This window comes from Lepidochelys kempii, chromosome 2 (genome assembly GCF_965140265.1).
Source record: "Lepidochelys kempii isolate rLepKem1 chromosome 2, rLepKem1.hap2, whole genome shotgun sequence".
Taxonomy (NCBI): domain Eukaryota; kingdom Metazoa; phylum Chordata; order Testudines; family Cheloniidae; genus Lepidochelys; species Lepidochelys kempii.
Window position 1 is genome coordinate 251,712,115 of NC_133257.1, and position 21,429 is coordinate 251,733,543.

At 41.3% G+C, this 21,429-nt stretch overlaps 1 protein-coding gene across 5 annotated transcripts in view; it reads right to left on the reverse strand.

Annotated features, from left to right (window-relative positions):
* Positions 1–21,429, reverse strand: part of RBM33 (RNA binding motif protein 33) — a 146,268-nt gene that overhangs the window by 13,775 nt on the left and 111,064 nt on the right. For 3 of the 5 annotated variants that reach the window (XM_073334566.1, XM_073334564.1, XM_073334567.1), the window contains 2 exons: positions 20,429–20,632; positions 15,422–15,610 (listed from right to left, as the gene is read on the reverse strand). In XM_073334566.1, the coding sequence (XP_073190667.1) occupies positions 15,422–15,610; positions 20,429–20,632 (393 nt within the window). Of the gene's footprint in view, positions 1–12,391; positions 12,671–15,421; positions 15,611–20,428; positions 20,633–21,429 lie in introns of all 5 variants that reach the window. The other 2 variants (XR_012157626.1, XM_073334565.1) reach the window with 2 other exon arrangements.

Genomic DNA, 21,429 nt, shown 5'->3' on the forward strand with positions numbered 1-21,429 from the left:
CTCATATCCCAAATAGGAAAGATAAGAGACTTTTGTAAGGAGTACAGAAAAAATGGAACACTAACAGTCTCAAACATTTAGGAGTAGAATATTTTCATTGGAGCAGTTCCATGCGTGTAGTTGAAAACAATATCCCAAATAGCTCCCCCATGTTCCTTTCCCAAAAATATGATTTAGCAAAACTACTCAGCACCAGCTTTGGTGAGTTTGTATTGTATTGTTTTGCTAAAGTCTATCACAACAATAAAAATACATCGCTAAGTCATTTCAATTTAGTAGTTTGCAAGCTCTTCAGTACAGAGGGCACCTTTTCAAAACCTAAACACTTAGTACTTATATAGTTACCATTTTTCATTAGTAGAACTCTTTACAAGATTGGTAAGTACCGTCAACCCATTTTACAGATGAGGAAACAATCACAGAAATCAAGTGCCACACAACATCTGTTGAGGAGTTTGCAAATGAGCTCAGTTCTCCTATACCGTATCCACTGGACTAGGTGAGGAGGAGCTGCAAAAGCTTCTGCTTCTGACTTCATCCTTAGTGGAGTTTGTACTATTATGATTTACAGAACAGTATCTAATACAAATTTACTTTCTCAACACCATCTTATTATCCAGACAAGAGAAACACTTTCAAAATTCTTATTGAATTTGTCACTTGTTCTTGCATACTCAATAACAGAGGGTGCTTAGGTGTACTAAAGCAAGCTGCAGCAAACATTTGAAAAACAGAGGTTGATGAAGTAATTAGTATAATCAAATCAAGAGACACAAACCCCGTTCCTGTGTCACTTGCCACAGAATATGGCAGTTTAACAAAAGAAAAATCCGCTTAGCTCACTGAAGAGATGAAATACTTAAGAATACAATCAGCCAATGTAAGTGAAAAAGAAACACAGGGATATGTCCCATCAGCTGCACTCCGCAAGTCCTCCTCTGTCATTTGCTGCTCTCTCCCCTTGCCTGAACAATCTTCAGCCCTTTTGCTAATAACTGATCCTCACAACAATGTTAGGTGTTTCTCTTTCAACTACTTCAGGACCTTCTCCCACTGCTTTAGGCTCCAGCCTCCTGTCACAGTCAATTGAAGGGAGGAAAAAAGAAGAAGCTGTATTTAGCTACTGAACAATTTTTCACAATAACTACTGACGTATCATTCCACAAACCTATCTGAGATGCACAACGCCAAAAACTGGGAAAGCAGTGAGTTTACAGCCCATCTCCCTTTAACAGTGAAATTATTCTGAGCAAGTTGCCTCCATAATTAAAACAATAGGGTAATAAAAGGAGACTGGGTAAAGAGAGCCATCTTGATAGCGGGTACATTAATTCACCAGGGAAATCTATATATAGTATTAGCAAACAGAATTAGAAAGCATTAAAAAATTATCTTATGGCATGTGATTTACCTGTACTTAATGTGAGATTGTAAATTTTGTTGACAAAAGGGTTTGGCTATTATATCATAGCTTCTCCATGATTCTTCTGTTCTGGCATGCATTTGCACTGAGAAACACAACCATTTCAAAGAAGTACTTCTAAATTACTTTCAATTATAATACTTATTGGTGTTGCCTGGAGGTCAAATTGCCATTTTCCAGATAGGACTAGTATGGAAAAGCGATGCTCATTTCAGCTGTAAATATGAAATACTGTGGCAACGAAAATGAAAATATTTCCAATGAATTTCAGTGGAAATTTCATCTATTTACATCAGGTCTAAATTTGCCTCCAAGTGCTTGATTTGTTCAGTTTCCTTAGGAAATATTTTGATTTGTATTTCCACACACAATTACAGTTTCAATTATTGCAATTAGAACCTTTTGCATGTTAGTTCTAGCTACAAAATATTACTTGTTCTCAAGGCAACTAAATATTGTAAATTAAAACAATTAAGGACTTTACAAATGTAATTCCATTAGATAGGTTTTATTGGCTAATTAACTTCATTATATCAAGATTGATTTGTGCTCATTTACAACCAGGTCTCAATTTGTCCTTCCGAGTACTTTTTGAAGGGTTATGGTCAAGAGTACATTACAAGGATAAACAAAAACCTCTCAAGCTAAAATTGTTTTCTTCCATTTTCTGTTGTTACGTTGTATACACAATACTGTACAGGACCACTAGCTTGTGTAAAAGCTAATGGGGCATACTGAAGATGAACTGGCAACATAAAATTCAAGACTGCAAAACAAAAGTGAAAGATCTAATTTCTTTTAGTAAAGAGTGTTTGATCTTAAATAAAACATGTTAGTAAAGGGATCTTAATTCAAGCCTAACAGCCTGAATAAAAACTAACATTTGCTGCACTTAAACTAACACTGTAGTGAAAACGATGCATGATTGTTTCAAAGTGGCATTATTCAGGCTTTTTTTTCCAACATTAGCTGAATATCACTTAACATGCTAACATATAGTTTAGCATGATATGAAGTGCTGACACTTTCAATCTTACCCTCAATATCTGGTTCATACAATACAGTTTAGGCTTGCTTTGGATCAAAAATATTTTTTCTAGTGAGGATAAAAATAAACTAGGCCACTAGTTTAAACTGTAAACTACTTGGCATATACAAGACCATAGTTTTAAATAGCTACCCCAAACCTCCTTACAGACAGAAAGTGTGTAGCATCTTAGCTTCAAGCGTATTTTGTTTTTTGCCTTTTATTTAAAAAAAAATCATGTGTACTTATGTCACAGCCCAACAGATTTGTGGGGATTGTTCAATTCACCAATGAAAACTTGCTAAAAAATCAGTTATGTTCTGGAGTAATATTTTTTCATTTTATTTCTTCCTAAACTATGAACTTTCTGCTTAGGAAATTAAGGACTGACGGCACTGGCTACAGCAGTGGTCCCCAAACTTTTTCTGTTGTATCTCCCTGGGAGCCATGGCTGGGAGTGGGGCCAGGAGCAGAGCCAGAGCTCTGGTTGGGAGCCAGGGCCGGAGCAGCGGTTGGGAGCTGCGGTCAGGACCCAGAGCTGCAGTGGGGGATATGGCTGGGACCTGGAGCTGCAGCAGAGGTTGTGGCCAGGAGCCGGGGCTGCAGCTCTGGCTGGGGCTGGAATGGAGTTGGGGGCAGAGCAGGGCTGGGTGGTGCTCCCGCCCTGCCCCCTGTTGAGGCTGGTCGGGGCCTGGCCATGCCCTTCCGAATGTTCCACTGGGCTATAGCCACACACAGTGCAGGTACATGTTGTCTGCATGCAATTTTGACAGTGCACTTTAGTGTTGACCTGTTATTCTAGCCCTGAGTTAGAAAATCTTCTCAATCACTGATGAGTTGTATGAAACAAAGTAATGTCAACTAGGGAAAAGGTTCCACTGAACTCCTACAGTTGTGACTTGAACTGCATTTCAGTTGAAGTCTTCATAGATGACATGTTATCATATTAATCTACTACATTATCTTCCATACATTTAATGTTGGGTGATGCACAAACTTAGGTTCGTCATGCTCCTATTGAAGCTAACAGTAATACTCTGAATAAAATGGAACTTTTGCACAAGAAAAATGCAGGCTCAGGCCTTCTGGTATTAAAAAAACAATTATACTATGAAGCTTAGAATCCCATAATTTTGTAAAAGACTGTTATCCTAAAACTTACTTTACCAGCTTCTGCTTTTTGGATTCCAAATGCAGGTGCTAGGAAAATACACATACAATTAATTAATCTGTATATCATAGTTACGTTGCTATAATATTCAGTGTAATAGCCTTAGTTTTGTCTCCCTGTTAAAGACAGCTTTACACCAAAGCAAACCATTACTAGTATATATAACTCCTTCCCATAATAGTTTGTGTGTATATAAACACACCCATTCTAATAACCTCACATGAAAGTTATTTTCAGCATTCTCTGTACAAATTTATCTAGACTTCTGTCCAGATCACTATTTAAAAAAAACCTCCTCCTTTTAACAATTATCTAGCTGACTTGTACAAAATTCCCTAAGAAGCATTTCAGAATTGTTAGTCCCATTCCCTCACCCATGTACTTTCTTTCATGTTAAAAAAAATCCCTTACACAAAAGAAGCAAAGTGAGCACTTGAAAATGTATCAGTGCTACCCAGTACTATCCATATATAGTGATATATCTTGCACATATAAAGACAGTAGTTACCCATAATGTGGTAGTAGTAGACAGTAGTTACCCATAAAGTCTCAACGCCTATTTATGTTTCACTATTATACATCTATTTATAACCTACCATCTCCGCACAACCAATACCATATAGCTATTAAGTACAATTTAAAAACTTGGTTTCTTTTCATACTAGCCTACCAATCCTAGAAAGTAATTTTTCATAATAAGTACTATAATAGTTTCATAAAACAAGAGCATGTCTGTGTGATCCTACAAAAATGAGCTATTTACCTAACCTCATGCTCTAGTATTTGTACACATATGAAACATTTTCTCCACTCTGCCTGTTTGCCCCAAGAAGTAAACTGAAATTAACAAAAATTCTGTTGGGTATTCACAGAGAAGATAATTCATGAGGCTTTTGCTTTAGTAGCACCTGCCTGCATGAAAAGAACAAGTGTAAGGACAGCAAATGTATTACATGCATGTTTCCAAATAAAACAAAGGTAGATGGAGATACAGTACATTAAAGCTGCTAAACCTCGTGCTTGATGCCAAAGTCTCTTCACATTTCTCAGCTCCTTTAATTCAAGACAGCTAGCTGGATTCCCCCCATGGCAGCTTGGTTCTGCAGCTCCGCCTCCTGTGTGGCTTAGGTACTGCTGCACTGAGCTACACAAGAAGTCCAGTCACTCTTCAGCAACCTCTAGTCTCAAGCAGTAGATTTCTTCTGACTTTAGGAGTTCAAAAGAAACCGATTCAAATTTCAAGGAACATACTCTTCATTTGGATGACTTGGCCTAACTGGATGGAGCAGCACAGGATGAAGGCCCTCCTCTTGGATCCATCTCAGGCACAAAGGATTTTCCACTACAACAGATCCAGAGGAAATGGAGCAGGATCATTCAGAAAAAGTTAAGAAGGACCTACAATGGAACTACTCCTGGAAACACACACAAAATCCCACCCAGTGGGATTCTGAAGCACTTTCAAACCCTGATCATTTACCTCCCACCCACCTCCTCTCTTGAAAGTGAAGCCACATTCCTGGCCTACAGATCAAATGCCTTTAAAACTAGATCTAGAGAGATGGAAGAGAAGGAGATTAAGCTTGATACATCTGACTGAGGAGAGCTGGCAGCCAATTCAGTTCAATTGATGGAGGCTTTGCAGCTCTATAAACCCTTATCCATCCTTTCTCCTGACGGGTGCAAGAGACAAAAGCTCTGAGCCCTGGAAAAATTCAGAAAAGGCTGTCCTTTTTCCAAAGCTGTATTACAAAAACAGCTGGAAGTGGAAGATGACAGTCAGAGATGTACTATAGGAAGCATCCGGGTATTATAATGGGGTGGTAGCACTCTTATAGTTAAGATTGAGATATGTATCAAGTTAATAGATCACCATTGTTTGCTATAGATTAGCACTGCTTGACAATCTGAATTGCTTCAACAGTTAAGCCTATGTGACCGATACTCTGTTGAAGAAAAGTGAATTCAGGCTAACAGGGATTCAAAGTTATTCACCTGAAAGCCTGAACTACGTACGTTGATATTTTTCAGCAGATTGTTCTTTTCCCTGTCTGTCCCAGAGTCACCATGGGATAAGAGAGACCCTGGGAAACACTCTGTAGTAAAAAAACCCCGTTTCCAACTGAACTGGTTTGGAAGCTGGGGGACAGGGAGGGGAGTCAGAGGTGACAGGAATGGCTCCACTTGAAATCTGTCAATAAACCAGGGTGAAACGAAAAGTGGAGAACATGCACGCTTCGGAAAAAAAACAAACACAGTTCCATTAATCCCAGGGAAGAGAGGCCATACATTTCAGAAGGTGTTTTACCACTGTAGAAAATCCAGCAGAAGTCTTCTGTCTGTAACCTCTCCAGGAACGAAAGTGGCTAGAGGGTGAATAGAAGCTGGAAGTCCTGTGCAGATAAGATTGCCAGCATACTATGCGAGATCTGCAGAAGCGCTCACAGGTTAACAAAAACAATTTAGTGAGCCCCTTGTACTAGAGTATGACTGGGGAGGAGGCAGCATGACTGCCCTGTCCTGAAAGCAGCTCAGTGGCTAGCTGGCACCAAAGAATGATACTCTTCCACCCATCTTTCCCTTCCAGCCTCTGCTCCCACAAACCTTCCCATTTTTACTTCTTTTCCTCTCATACTTTTCCATTTCGTAGCTAAGAACCAAACAAAAAGCTCAGGCACGGACTCCATGTTTGCTATGCAGAAGAAGCAAAGGGACTTAGGTGGCTATAGGACAGAGGTTAATACCAATCTTGACTGTCCATTCTTTTGCTTCCTTGGTTATGTCTACACTGCAAAGAAAGACCCATGGCAATGAGTCTCCGAGCCTGGATCAACGGACTTGGACTCAAGGGGCTCACACTACAGGGCTAAAAATAGCATTGTAGGAGTTGGGTCAAAGAGCCCAGGCTCCAGCCCAAGTCCAAACATGTTCACTGATATTTTTAGCCCCCTAGCATGAGCCTGAGTCAGATAATCCAGGCTCTCAGACTTGCTGCCACAGGTGGGTGGTGGTGTTTTTTTGTTAGCAGAGTAAACATACCTAGTGTACTGATGGGCAGAGCTGGGTGTACAGAATTCTCGTGCAAAAGAAAAGTACAAATAACCAGTACTTTAAAATCACTGGTGCTTTTAGTATAGATAGCTCATTTATCATCACCTTTATTTTACAATGTATTATTTTAGTGAGCAAATTGTAGAGAAAATATCATTTTCCAAGAAAATCACCAAGAAATACAGCCAGGGCCTAAGGAATGCTCATGTTTAGTGTCAACTCAAACAGTAGGGCTGGAAAAGACAACATGGGCCATCCAATCTGATCCCTGGCATTTTAAAGGGACTATTCTCCACGTCAACATTTCTCTACCAGTGGCCGTTGTTGCACTATTGGTCTACAGAGTGATTGCTGGTTACACTGGCTTCTCCTGCCTTAAAATTACATTTACAAGTGTCCAGGCTCAAAGGAGATCCAAGACACCTGTAAAAGGCAGCTAATAAAGAGGGAGCTGCAAAACTAGCAGTCCCCATTCGGAGCTATTGCAACCAGAACGGGGAAGCCTGGTGACTGGATGCAAAAGATCTGTCTATGGGGAGACAGCTAAGAGTCACTAGTCAGACCAGAGCTTCCTATATGAGGTACTTGAACAAGGAGGGAGAAAAGAAGAGACAGTGGAGAGTGGGAACAGGAGACTAGTCAGATAGAGAAGGAGACGGAAGCACAGATAGGAGGTATTCAGCTAATTCACTGATGGGAGACCATGAAAGTGAAGTGAAAAGGAGAAATTCTGGTAAAAAGTAAATGGATTTTAATATTAACTGTACATGTACCAGTTCACCAGTGACTGAAGATCTTGTTGAGTTGGTGTGGATTTGTGAATGGGGCAGATTAGGAGAGGGGGCAGCCCAAGAGATAAAAGCTTGCAGGAAGTGGTCCACACGAGAATAAAGCATGAGCTTCCACACCGGTGTTGATTTAACCTGTTCTCCAATAAGTGAAGCAATGGCACAGCAGGAACATTTTAAAAGGATCAGATTCTATTTTTGTTTCTCCCTCAGCTTAGGTCACATCATTCAGCCTCCTTTTATTGTTCCACCACTTCCTGACGCCTGCACTTCATGTCTGAGAATGACAAGCAGCACAAATTCTGGTCCAGGATATGTTTCAGAGTCCAGGATATATTTGCCTTTTCTTCTCCTATTGTGTCTGACCTCTTTCCTTTCTCTTTGCCGCTCTCTTTCCTTTCCTGCTACCCCCTCGACACTCTCACTGCTTCAATATCTCTGTGTACTACATAGGATTTCCAGTCTATCGCTAGCAACAGACTCTAGAAGCAAAACTGCAACTGCTTAAAAAAAAAGTTGGGATGGAAAAAGAGCATGGCTCCCGCTAACCAACTAGTGCAGGGGTGCTCAGACAGGGGGTCCCGAGGTTATTACAGGGGGGGTCGCGAGCTGTCAACCTCCGTCCCAAACCCCACTTTGCCTCCAGCATTTATAATGGTGTTAAATATACAAAAAAGTGTTTTTAATTTATAAGGGGAGACTTGCTATGTGAAAGGGGTCACCAGTAAAAAAAGTTTGAGAGCCACTGAAGTAGTGTCTCCCTCTCAGACACACACAGGGAATTCCTGACTCAGGAAAGCTTGGTTCAAAACTTCAGAACCTAGATGATGTCCCTGGTGGATCAGCCTTCTCCTCCAGCTCCAGGGAAGAGGCTGGGGAGGCAATGGCAGGGGTGACCATCTCTGCTTCCAGAGAGAGCTAATGGAGACAGTAAAGATTCTCAGTTGTGACAGCATACAAGGCTGTCACAGCCAGGAGGAACAAATGGGTCACCAGACTTGTATGCAATGTCACATGCTAAAATGAACCTTGTTGATACTAGAAGAACCCCATGGGCTGGGATTATTCATCTATTACTCCGTGTGTCATTTTCACTTATAAGCCTCAGCTCAGAAAATAGAATCAGCACTTTTGAATAAAATTACTGAGAAAGTTGCCATTACTCTGACTGAGCACTAGGTAGTGCCATCACTCTAAGAAAGCTAAGTGGGATGCATTAACAAAGCACAATCATTTCCCCTTCTAAAACTGGAAAAGGAATAGTAAGAGAGAGATCAGGATACAATTCTTAAACTTATCCAGAGAACGGCTAGAGTTACACCAGCCTGAGCTGTATTTACATACAATCATGAAAAGCTATTTTTATGGCAGGAGAAAGACTTTCTAATCCTAAGCAGTGCTAGGAGTCTACACTAATGGTCTATTTTGGGAAACACTTGGTGCAAGGAAATATTTGATTAAAGGAAATTACAGAATTGCTGCCTAAAATGGCCAATCATTACTCAAGTTATTTGGCAACTGGAACAACTTGCTTACTCTCACGTGATTCCCTGTCTCCCATACAGTCCTAACAGATACAAAAGAGTAACAATGACTAGCAGCAATCAAGCCTCCTTAGAGAGGTGATGGTAGCAGTACATGGAACCTTGAGGCTAGCGCTGGAAAAATGGGACCCACTCATGCTCTTGGCAATCCAAAAATAAATCCAATTCAGACATCTGCTTAAATTCAACATGTTAACAGTCTACTTCAGTAAGCAATACTACATAGAGATAACAGTGCTGAATGTCATTACATACTTTGGCACCAGGCCTCGGAGGCTGTACTTTAAACACACCATAGTTCTTGAGAGCCTTTTGTACCTTCAAACACTTAAAAAGTGTGATTATATAAAACAATGCACATCTTGTAGTCCCTCACTCAGATTATGAACTAATTTAATGTCATGTTATTTAAAAACAGCCAAATAGCTGATTTATTGATTCTTTCCACTCTTGACGGCGTTTATGAAGATGACAATGGACAATATTCAAAACGAAAGCATGTTTTTGTATTTTAATTATGATTTTTTTTGTTTTTAAAACAGGGCATTTGATTCAATAATTATGCTGGAGCCTAAAGCATTTTATTACATTTTTCAGTATCCTTGGAATCATAGAACAGGTGGAAAACCCCTGACCAAGAACAGAGCAGCTTTATAGAAGAACAGGGAAAGTGACGAGTCCAGTGATGAGACAGGATGGAGGAAGCATTTCAAACATTCATGTGAAGGAAGAAAACAATTCCCCTCGCTTCCCAGGTCTGGATGAAAAATGATGGTGCATCTCCCTTTCCACTAACTGCATACACCTTCCTGACCTCCTCCTACCTCAGAGTTCAACTGTTCCCAGCTTATCAGATCTGACCTATTGCCCTTATTCACAGTATCACCATCCTGATGTAAAATCTAAGATAGCAATGTTGAGAGGGAGCAGAAACTGGATTCATTTTTCAATTTCATTTTCCAGCTGCTTGTTGGTGTATCCTGATACTAAAATTCATGTGCAGTCCCAGGGTAAAAGAAAGTCAAACCTTTTACACCTAGCAGGTCTCTGAGATAAGGCAGTGGACTTGCTCTGCTTCCTCCGAAGTCTGAGAACAACCAAATCTGACAATACTTTGCTTGAATGTAAAAGCACACTACAGTATTCCGACTGCAACAAATTATCCAGTAGGTACCAGCCAGACTGATTCTATTTGCCACCAGTGTTCTAACTGCATACCTCTCTCAGTGGCAAATCCAGTCCCCTCCTTCCATAGATGCAGAGGGTTTTCCTGTAGTGAATCCAGTGTAGTTTTGTCATATGGGGGTTAGGCAAGATTTTGGGAGTTTAGGCAAGGCATGGGCGCCCCTGTGAAGCCAGGAGCCCAGCTGCAGGGCAATAACGCAGCTGAGAATGAGGGGAGGTGGATCAACTCTTATGTGGATACATGAGTCAATTCCCACACGTAGTGGGAAGTGCAAGTAGCATGAGACTATTCCAGCACTGAACTGAGGATGGACTAGTGGTCATGGAGTGGCTCTGCTCCTGTAGAGTCAATGGAAGACTGTTCAAGTTCTGCTCTAGGACAGGGGTGGGCAAACTTTTTGGCCCGAGGGCCACATCTGGGTATGGAAATTGTATGGTGGGCCATGAATGCTCACGAAATCGGGGGTTGGAGAGCGGTAGGGGGTCCAGGCTCTGTGGTGGGTGCAGAAAAGAGGAGTTCACTGTGTGGGAAGGGGCTCCAGGCTAGGGGAGTGGGCTCTGGGGTGGGGATGAGGATGAGGGTTTGGGGTGCAGAAGAGAGCTCTGGGCTGGGACCAAGGGGTACGGAGGGCAGGAGGGAGATCAGGGCTGTGGTAGGGGGTTGGGGTGTGGGAGGGTATCAGGCTCCGGGCGACTCTTACCTCAAGCAGCTCCCAGAAGCAGTGTCATGTCCCCCCTCCGGCGCCTATACGGAGGTGCGGCCAGGCAGCTCTGCATGCTGCCCCGTCTGCAGCTGCCACCCCTGCAGCTCCCATTGGCCAAGGTTCCTGGCCAATGGGAGCTGTGGGGGCAGTGATTGGGGTGGGGGCAATGTGTGGAGCCCCTTGGCTACCCCTATGTGTAGCAGTCGGAGAGGGGACATGATGCTGCTTCCAGGAGCCGCGTGGAGCGGGGCAAGCCCTGGATCCTGCTCTCGGGCTGGATTAAAATGTCTGAAGGGCTGGATGCGGCCCCTGGGTTGTAGTTTGCCCACCCCTGCTCTAGGGCAAAGAACCTGGACTTCAGGCAGTCCACAGCCCTTATCAGGGCTGCCTGCTGACAGAGGAAGGTAACACTGGCTTACATCTGACATATATTTGGTAGGTTTTGTTGCCCCCCTATAAGGGCCAAAGATTTTATTTTTTCCCCCAACAAACTTACACCACAGGCTCGATAGAAACTGATGGGTAAAAGTCCCTCACTTACTAGGGAAAGTGTCTACTTTGAGACAGGCAAGTCTATGTCAAAGCTTTTGCATATCCCACTGCCTTCAGAAATACCTAAACCCTAACTATCCTCTCTATTCTCCACAACTAAGCAATCTAAATAGGTTGTTGTTACAGCCTCTGCCTTGACTTTTCCTTCCCCTCAGACTCCCCTGTATGTCCTCCAGCTTCAGCCCTCTTCACTATACTGAAAACACCCTTACCAAGGTTTCTAACAACCTTTTCTTGGCTGAGCTGTGGGACCAGTACTCCATTAATCTCACCCCTGATTTTTCTGCAGCCTTCAGTACAGGTGATTTTCTTCTCTTCACCACCTGTGCTCTCTTGACCTTCTTCACCCTCCCTCCCTCTTGGTCTACTTCCTACCTAACAGTTCTTTTAGGAGTTTCTTCTCCTTTTCCCCTCTTTCTATTGGAGTCCCTCAGGGCTCTGTCTTTGGTTCCTGCTCTTCTTCCTCTTCACTTTATCCCTGGGTGATCTCATCTGTTCACATGGTTCCAACTATCATCCCTATGATGAGGGCTCACAAATCTAGCTTACCACACTTGACCAGTCTCCCATGTAGCCAAATGTTTTTCTGGCCTATTGTCTGGTACAGTCTGTTGCCAGTAAAATCTTGGCATAGCCAAAATGAGCTGAGTTTCTTTTCCACCCCAAATCCTCTCCACTTCCACCTTTCTCTGTTGCTGAGGACAACTCCAGCATCCCTATCACTATGGATCTCACTCCTCTGGGTTACCCTGGCACCACTTTCCCCTTTGACACACCCATGCGGTTACCAAGCCTCCACAATGTTAAAAAAAAATAATAATCGGATATTTGCTATCTCTGACAGCTAAAATACTTGTCCATGACCTGGCCATCCCCTGCCTGGACTACGGGAATGTCCTCCTCCCTGAAACCCAGACCACCTTCCCAAAGTCTGTCCAAAACACACCTGCTAATTCAGATCATGTCAGTCCCGTCTGAATCTCTCTTGCACAACGTATCAGGTTTAAACCTCTCAGCTTGGCCTTCAGAGCTTTGCACAATCCTGATCCACCAGGACCTTGTTTTGTACTGCATCACCTTCCTGTTGCTCCTCTCCAGCATCACTGTCCTTCAGGTCTTTTAAACCTCCAATCTCTGTGTGATGAGCCCCCTTCCTCTGTTCATTCAGATCCCTCCTAATGGCCCAAGCCTGTGTTACCCACAGCCATTAACATGCATCAAATGACTTTTCGTTCACATTTTTAAGGAAGGGAGAGTAGGAGTAAGAAAGCAAGGAAACAGAAGAGAGAAAATATTTAAACACACATCCCCTCTTCTGGTGCTCCCAAGCTCATCCCGCCTTCTATGTTATTTAAATTCCAAACTCCTCTGTGCAAGAACTCTGTCTTGCACAGCGCTGAGCACAGATGCTAATAAAAATGATGCTAATAAAAATATTAAGTCAAGATCACAAGAAAACTTAGCAAAGACTCATTCTCTCTGGGGTTTCTAGCCTCGCTTTCAAAATCAAGGGAGCATACCTATGAACATGGGTCATTACTATGAAAAAGGTCAATTTAAACTCTCACATTTTTCAATTCCAGCTTTCTCACAAACCTTCTTTGCAGCCTAGGAACTTACCGGCCTCAGTTTCCCCATCAGTAAACAGAGATGATACTTGCTTGTTTACTTCACTTGGTTGTTGTGGGGATTAGTTAATATCACAACAGCACTTTGAAGAGGAAAAGCACCAGGTGTTCTGTACAACAGGCTTCTGTACAACAGGCTTCTGTACAATACCCATCCTTTCAACCCTCCCACTCCCTTCCCCCGCCCTTTAACCACTCACAACCATATCTACACCTGGAAATTTCTGATCTCTTTTTTCCAGCAATGGTGTAAACCAGTGGTCCCCAAGCTTTCTTGTGGGAATAGCATATTGCTATTTCCAGAAGACTGTGGCGGGCGCAGACACCCCGCCACCGAAATGCTGATGATGAGAAGCGGCAGCGGCAATAAGCGTTGCCGCTGAAATGCCGCCGAGAAACGGCAACGCTTCTCAGCGGCATTTCGGTGGCGGGGTGTCCTGCAGGCGCACAAAAATGCCCCAGCAGGCACCATTTTGGGGACTCCTGGTGTAAACTCAAATGTAGGGGTGCTTTTGCTACTAATTGCTAACCTGGCTGTTTCTTATTAACTACTATAACCTTTAGATTCCAGATGTAAGAGCAGTGCTCAATCTTTACTAGAAGGTGTATCTATACTAAAAAAATATTATTTTTTCAGCAATGGTGCAGCTGCATCCATTCTACCAATGGTGCAAGCTCTTGATTTGCCTGGGCAAACAAACTTGTACCACATCATCTGAGTCTCTGAAAAATGGTAAGAAATTCCATACCATAGATGAGCCCTTCTTGGCAAGACTGTACTGTGACACTGCATTAGGAATCAAGCAATTGTGGTATTTGATATGAAATAGGAAGCGGTGAACAAGTTTTCCAGAACGTTCACAGTAAGTTTTCTTTACCTTGAATACTCCCACAGCAAGGTCTGTGCTAATTTCCTACTAATATTCTCAAACAGGAGTTAGCAAGTAAAAACTGAGTAAATGTGCTTCAAAACTGATCCTTTACAGGAAAACTCTGCTTGCACAAAGAATCAGATAATGCAGCACAAATTTTTCTGATTTTTCATCACACCCTAGAACACAAATTGCTGGACTCACACCTACATTTAGTAAATGAATGAAGCAGATCAATTTCATCGTGCAAATGACACCTTGCTTTTACTCCCTTGTAGTGCAGGATTTTAGGCACAACGAATGGCTTAAAAAAAACTCTAGAAAATAATTTCTGTACAAAGTACTGTAGGGGTTGAAGAGAAAGTAGTGTGTGTGAATGTTCTGAGTATGCAAATATAGAAAAATCTAAATGTTTTCCTTAAACAGTACAATAAATCATATACAATAGCATTTATCAAAGCTTTTTACAAACGGAAGTTAAGACTCTCAGAACTACATAGGTAAATCAGTAGGGTCCCATTTAATAAAGAAGGAAACGGAGATGGAGGCATACCTCCTTATGACATCTGTTTTCCAGGATACACAACGATATAGTATAACCTAACTCAAAAGGTTTCAAAGCCAAGAAATAGCATCAATATGACAACTGTATTTCTGTCTGAAAATTCTGTTCCTAGAGTTAAAAGGAACACATGAAATTACTAAAACTGAAAGATTAGAAGCGGGAAAGAATCTTTTTTTTGTTTGTTTGCTTTGTGTATTTCACAGCACTTTGGTGGATATTTTCAAAGTTATTCCTCAGTGAAAGTCAATTGGACTTCTGCTTTTAAATTCATTAGGCATTTTGAAAATCTCCCCTTTCGTTTAAAGTCATCGTCACTATTTAGCTGGTAAGTCGCATGCACTATCAGTCAGTGCATGCACAGAAATAGGCACAAGAGTTAGGCTAGGTCATATTTGGTATGGTTCTTGGGCTTGTTCACAAACCGCTTCTGAAAAGGACTTCTAAATAACATACAGTAAAAAATCTCAATAAATCCTTCAAAAAAAGATTTTTTTAAAGTCTGGCTATGATATCAGAATATACTACTGAAAATTGATGGTTTAAAAATCATCCAGTTTAAAAAAAAAAATCACTTGACAGTATCTTTTTAATTAGTGATTCTAAAGAATCAGAGCTAAATGTCACAGAAAAGCCTCACTAATTTATACTAACAATAGTTATTGAATGTTGTGAATGTGTAAACCAACAATAAAAAACAAGTATAATGAATAACTAAACACGCTTTCTTGGACATGATGACAACACTTCATTATATGCTTATGTTTGTGGCATTTTATTCAAAGAGTGGGAAAAGGTGCCTTCAAATATAAGTAATTGCCAATGAAAATACCGTATTTAGTGTCAGAGAATTAATTGAGCTTTCTAGAATGAAAGACTTCTGGCACAAAAATTATAAACCAAGCCTGACCTACCTGAATGGGTCCTACTGACATCAGCAGGTTTTTCAGTTGGACATCAGTAGTTGATGAAGAAAGCCCTTCAACTGACACAACACAGGGCTGAGGTTTGCACTCCACCACTCGCAGGTTCTGTTTATTTGGCATCAAGCGTCCTCGGCCCATCTGGCCTCCTACTCCTCTGCCTCTCCCATGCATAATAACCTGCCAACAACAAAAGTAACAGTATTTTGATTTCCTTAGTTCGTGCTTCTGTTAAGGTTTTTGACAGATAATATGAAGTTAGCAATTTATTTAAAGACTTGATTAAAGTACATGTCGATAAAAAGCAGCATGTCACTGTTTGCTAATTTAAAAGGTCATATGTTAACATATTTATCCGCTTCTTATCCAAATATCTCCCCAAATTACAAGAAGTTATAATAGGTACAAAGCCTGCCTTTGCATTTTGAGGTGGGTTTACAAAGCAATTGAGCACCTTAATTCCAAAGACTATATAGTCTATTCCTCTTCACAATGATTGCACACATGCATGTGATCAGGTCTAACATTTTGGGATGGGTCAGCAAACAACTTTTTGCCCCCTTCCCTCCTCAGATCTCAAACTAAATTCACTATATACATATACATATGGGAATGGGATGCAGGCCCTCCCCGGTCTCCACTGCTACAGAATGTTTCTCAATAGACCATGCTACCTATTACCCCGAACTGTCCCTCTTTTTTTGAGGAGAGTCCACACTGGCTGATCAGTATGGCTAATCTATAGCCAGGAACTGGAAAGAACTTGAGGAAAAGCCCCAGTCTGATTTGTAGGGCTTGAGTCACTCAAGCTGGTGCCAATCTCAGCCACAAATTGATTAATTCCCCTTCCCAAACAAGAGTTTCCAGGTACCCAGAATTCACTGGCCTCATAGGATAGCCCTGAGCAGCTTTTTGGAAGCAAATGAGGTGGGAAGACAACCTATGATTCTTAGGGAAAGTCACCATCAAGCTTTTAACCCTAGTAACTGGTTTATCAATGTCACCTCCATAATGAAAACAGCAAGCAATTTTTAGAGAAAAGAGGAGACTAGCTTTCACACATTTATAAAACCAACACATTATTGGAGAGCCCCTGGCCCTGAAAGCTGGCTCTCATAGGTATCTTATAGTATTGATAGCAATATTGACTAAGATTTAATGCAGTACCTCATGCATAATGCACTTTTGCAGCTGCATAGATGTCTTCTTAATATTTGCTGCAGAATTCTGTTTCAGAATCTAAGCTTCCATTATAATAAACAGAATAAAATAAAAAATAGGTCTCTAGACTCTTATCATTGCAAAGACAATTTTCAAAATGTAAGCCAGATGTAATCAAAGCCTTAACATCTCCCTGATTTTGCAGACAGTTTGAAATATTAGCTATGAGACATGTGAACTGGTTCAGGTCATCTCACTGGGGAGATAACGTAGAAAATTAATGAGAAACCTCCCTAAAATGTAAACATGTTAACTATTTGAATGCTGATTATTTTAGGAGAAACTTCAAGACAATGTTTTTCGCATTATTGTTGGATGTAGTGCGAATGTTGTGATGGGATCCAGTGGTATTATTGTCAGATTGGGGTAGATATTATCAATCACTGTTTAAATTGGGGACAGCACAAAAACTGAATATCAAAGGAATAAAAGCACTACTGATTGCACTGGACCGGATGAAGGGGTGAAAGCTACAGGGAACAGGGAAGGGTGCATTATTCTGGGGTTCTTGCTGTAGAATTCATATCTAATTTGATGCACAGTGCATGTGGTCTTGAGTCACCGTCAGAAACATACTTATAAAAAAAATTAAATATCCTAATATTAACCCTGGCTGGCAGGACAAAATGAAACAGCAGAGAAGGTACCGTCTAGCAGCATTACACCAGTTCTTGAGCTTGATTCTTCAGTTGTCTCTGCGAAATATAATTAACATCTGAAGACTAAAAGCTTTTGAGGAAGCTAACTATGAGTCAACAGTGTAAAGCTGTTTCAAAAAAAGCAATCATTCTGGAATGTATTAGCAGGAGTATTGTAAGACATGAGAAGTAATTCTTCTGTTTTACTCCATGCTGATTAGGCCTCTACTGGAGTATTGGGTCCAGTCTGGGAGCCACATTTCAGGAAAGATGTGGGCAAATTGGAGAAAGTCCAAAGAAGAGCAACAAAAATGATTAAAGGTCTAGAAAACATGAGCTATGAGGGAAGATTGAAAAAATTGGGTTTGTTTAGTCTGGAGAAGAAAAGACTTAGAGGGGACATGATAACAGTTTTCAAGTACATAAAAGGTTGTTACAAGGAGGAGGGAGAAAAATTGTTCTTAACCTCTGGATAGGACAAGAAGCAATGGGTTTAAATTGTAGCAAGGGCGGTTTAGGTTGGACATTAGGAAAAACTTCCTAACTGTCAGAGTGGTTAAACACTGGAATAAATTGCCTAGGGAGGTTGTGGAATCTCTAGCACTGGGGATTTTTAAGTACAAGTTGGAAAAACACCTGTCAGGGATGTTCTAGATCAGTGGTTCTTAACCTTTACTGCAGCCTGCACCCCTTTGGTTCTCAAAATATGTTCTCGCATCCCTTATCAAAAATCGTTGAAGTAGGCCAGTTCTTTAAACCTAGATATATTTTTTGTTTGTATACTACAGTAATCGTTAAAACATAGGTTTGATGAAACAAAGTAGTTGTACTTATGTGCCTGTGCTTAATTTGTGTTTTCGATGATTTACCTTCTAAAAAAATCTGGCATGTCTCGCACCCCCAGAAAGGGCATCTCGCACCCCCAGGGGGTGTGTGTGAGAACCACTGGTCTAGATACTATTTAGTCCTGCCTTGAGTGCAGGGGACTGGACTAGATGACCTCTCGAGGTCCCTTCCAGTTCTATGATTCTATGAAATAACTCCTATTTTCTCAGGAGAAATGTCTTCCAAGTGCTGCTCCTTCTGAAACTCACAGGAACTCAAGGATACTCAATATAATTCACCCTAAAGAACAGGAAATGACCTGCAGCAAAGGCAGAAGACTCCAGAACAGTAGGCAGTGCAATGTTTGGCTCCACTTAGGTGAACGGCAAGTACACATTTGTTTTGCTTTAACTTAGTTTCATGTGGTGAATGCCATCATTCTCCAGAAGGTAGGGGACAAGCACAAACGTTATTCAACTAATTAAAAAAGTTAAATATATATTCCCTCTAAAATTCTCTTGGCACTTTCAGATTCACAACAGAATGCATCACTCAGTGATCTTACAAATACCACAGACTGCAAGGAAATTTCTGGTACCTGCGATATCATAGACTCATGTATTATGGCAGGGTTTCTCAAACTTCATTGCACTGTGACCCCCCCCGACAATAAAAATTAATACATGACCTCAGGAAGAGGGACCGAAACCTGAGCCTCACTGCCCCACCATTGTGGGGTGGGGGCCAAAGCTGAAGCTTGAGGGCTTCAGCCCCAGGTGGGGAGCTGTATCCTGAGCCCAGCTGCTCAGAGCTGAAGCCGAAGCCTGAGCCCCATTGCCCACGGCTGAAGCCCTTGGGCGTTGGCTTCAGCCCTGGGCAGTGGGGCTCAGACTTTGGCTTCAGGCCCGGGCCCCAGCAAGTCTAATGCCAGCCCTGGTGACCCCATTAAAACAGGATCGCGACCCACTTTGGGGTCCCGACTCAGGTTGAGAACCGTTGAATTATGGGATCTCTTCAGTGAAGATGACAGTACCAAGGAGATCACACAAATAGGGATTAAATAAGTTTTGATAGTTTTTAAATTATGTGCTGAGTGCCTCTGAGAGCCTTGTTAGTGGGAAATTAAGCAAATGAGTTCTGAACTGAATTTCTGTGTTTGCTTTGGAGGTCAATTTTAATGGCCTACTCCAGAGTGCCATTGTTATACAAGAGGTGCTGAGCTCCTTTCAAAAGTATACCAATAGCTGACTTTTGTTTTGTTTTGTTTTTTTTGCTTAAAACTTACACAAACCCGAACCAACTATAGAATATTCAGAACTAGAGGGATGTTACTTCTTTGACTCCAACATAGAAAAGCCATAGCATGGAAGAAAAATAAGGAGGCTGCAGGGTCCACCAAGAATCTATACCTCACAAAAGTACTATTTTACTGACCTCCCCATAGAGGTTCCTTGTCCCAATATTCTCCATTTACAAAATGTTTACATTAGAGGAGGTCCAAATACTTATTCTGTACTTAAGGGAGAATGTTGTGACAAAGGGTTATACGGTATATCAGTACCATCTAATATAACGTAACACATGAACAGAAAGCAATAAGATGCCAGAGGTACGTTGGAAAAATTACAGCCACTATCTCATACTTTACTAGCGTTCCAGGATTTACGTAGGACTTTTACAAGTAGAGGTTTACTCTACTTAGTTTTACCCAGACAGTAAGCAACATAACATGCTTAATCATTTTTAATAGAGAAAACAGTTATAAAAACTTAATTTATATCTATAATTCTAGTGGAAAATACCACCCTGACAGTGCTAATCCTTTCTCTACCAGACATATACACAGAATACGTAGCATAACTTGGGACCACTTCTGGTAGGAGAGAGTAGTTCAGTCTCCATACTCATTCAATCTTTGACATCTCTACTCATAATGCCAAAAAGCATGCTAGACAGTCAGCTGTGATAATGATTTTCGAGTAGTGGACATTCCTCCACTGGAATACTGGACTGTCATCACCTAACAGAATTTACGCAGGCCACAGAACCACAATGAGACGGGAACAACTTTCAGACATTACCAACCTGGGCTGGATTGAAACAAGTATCCTGTAGGTTAAAAGCTTTATATCCCCTTCTCAATTTCCTGAGTCATCCAGCCCTCCATTAATAATTTTACCTGGGCAGTTACAGTTTAAATTTCTTTAATGCTGGTAAGGATTCTGGTTATTTTTTAAACAATGCTAACATTAATATGGCAACACATTCAGCAGATAATACAGCTCCTAGCAGCAACAATGCATCTAAAAATCACCTTTTTAGCTGGATAAATCCCCTGGATATTTTTGACTCCTTGTGGAACTGTTGAATGTATCTGAGCCTGCTGCTGCTGTTGCTGCTGGAGTGGTCCCTTTGTCAACGTGACCTTCCGCACTGGCTGCTGTCTCATTTCTGGAGGTTGTTGGAGGCGTTGGGGCTGGCCTTCTGGGTGCACAAAGCCAACATTCTCCCCCTCCTGCTGAAATCAAAACCAGAACATGCTGTTCAGTACCTATCTACTCAATGCAAACATTCACTTCCTCTGAGACTTGCTGTGGAGAAGAACTTTGTTAGCGCGCAGAGGATTAGAACACAGACTTGCATATTAAAATCAAACTAGCGTCTGCAAGAGAAGGATGTATGGTACACACCTCAGCTAGGAACTATACTTAGTTAAAAAATCCATAATGCAAAGAAGTACAAAATACTACATTAAATTCACTGTGCTTTTAATTGTTTCCTTTCAGTAGACTGTGAAAATGTCCTATTATTTATACAAGGACCCACCTATTCATTCTTCACAATTCCAGCTTTTCAGGAATTACGTTATATTTACGTTCCGCTAAACTACATTTTTTTAAGAGACGTATATTCTAGACTAGAGAAGGGCAAAACAGCCTGAACGAAGCAGGAACCAGTCTGAATCTTTATGCATCTTTTCAAACCAAGCAAACCTTGCAAGACTAAAGGCTGGTGATTTTTATTAAGTGCATCTTTATGCTGCCTATTTATAGCTAAAATAAGCTTCTAAGTAGTCTCCTCCCTCTAACAATGACCAATATTAGAGTAGTTTTCTCCTCCAAGTGTTTTTATTTTTTCTCCTTAAAAAAAGAATAAAAACAGAGGTGACAAACCATGTCCCTGTCCCAACCTCTGAAGTCATATGTGGAAGTACTACAGTCTTCCCAAAACGAGCTGTCTCTGTAATTCAAGCTTGGGATGAGAGGAGGGGTAGAAGAGAGGAGCCTTGAAGAAAAGAGTAGAAGTTTGCAGCGG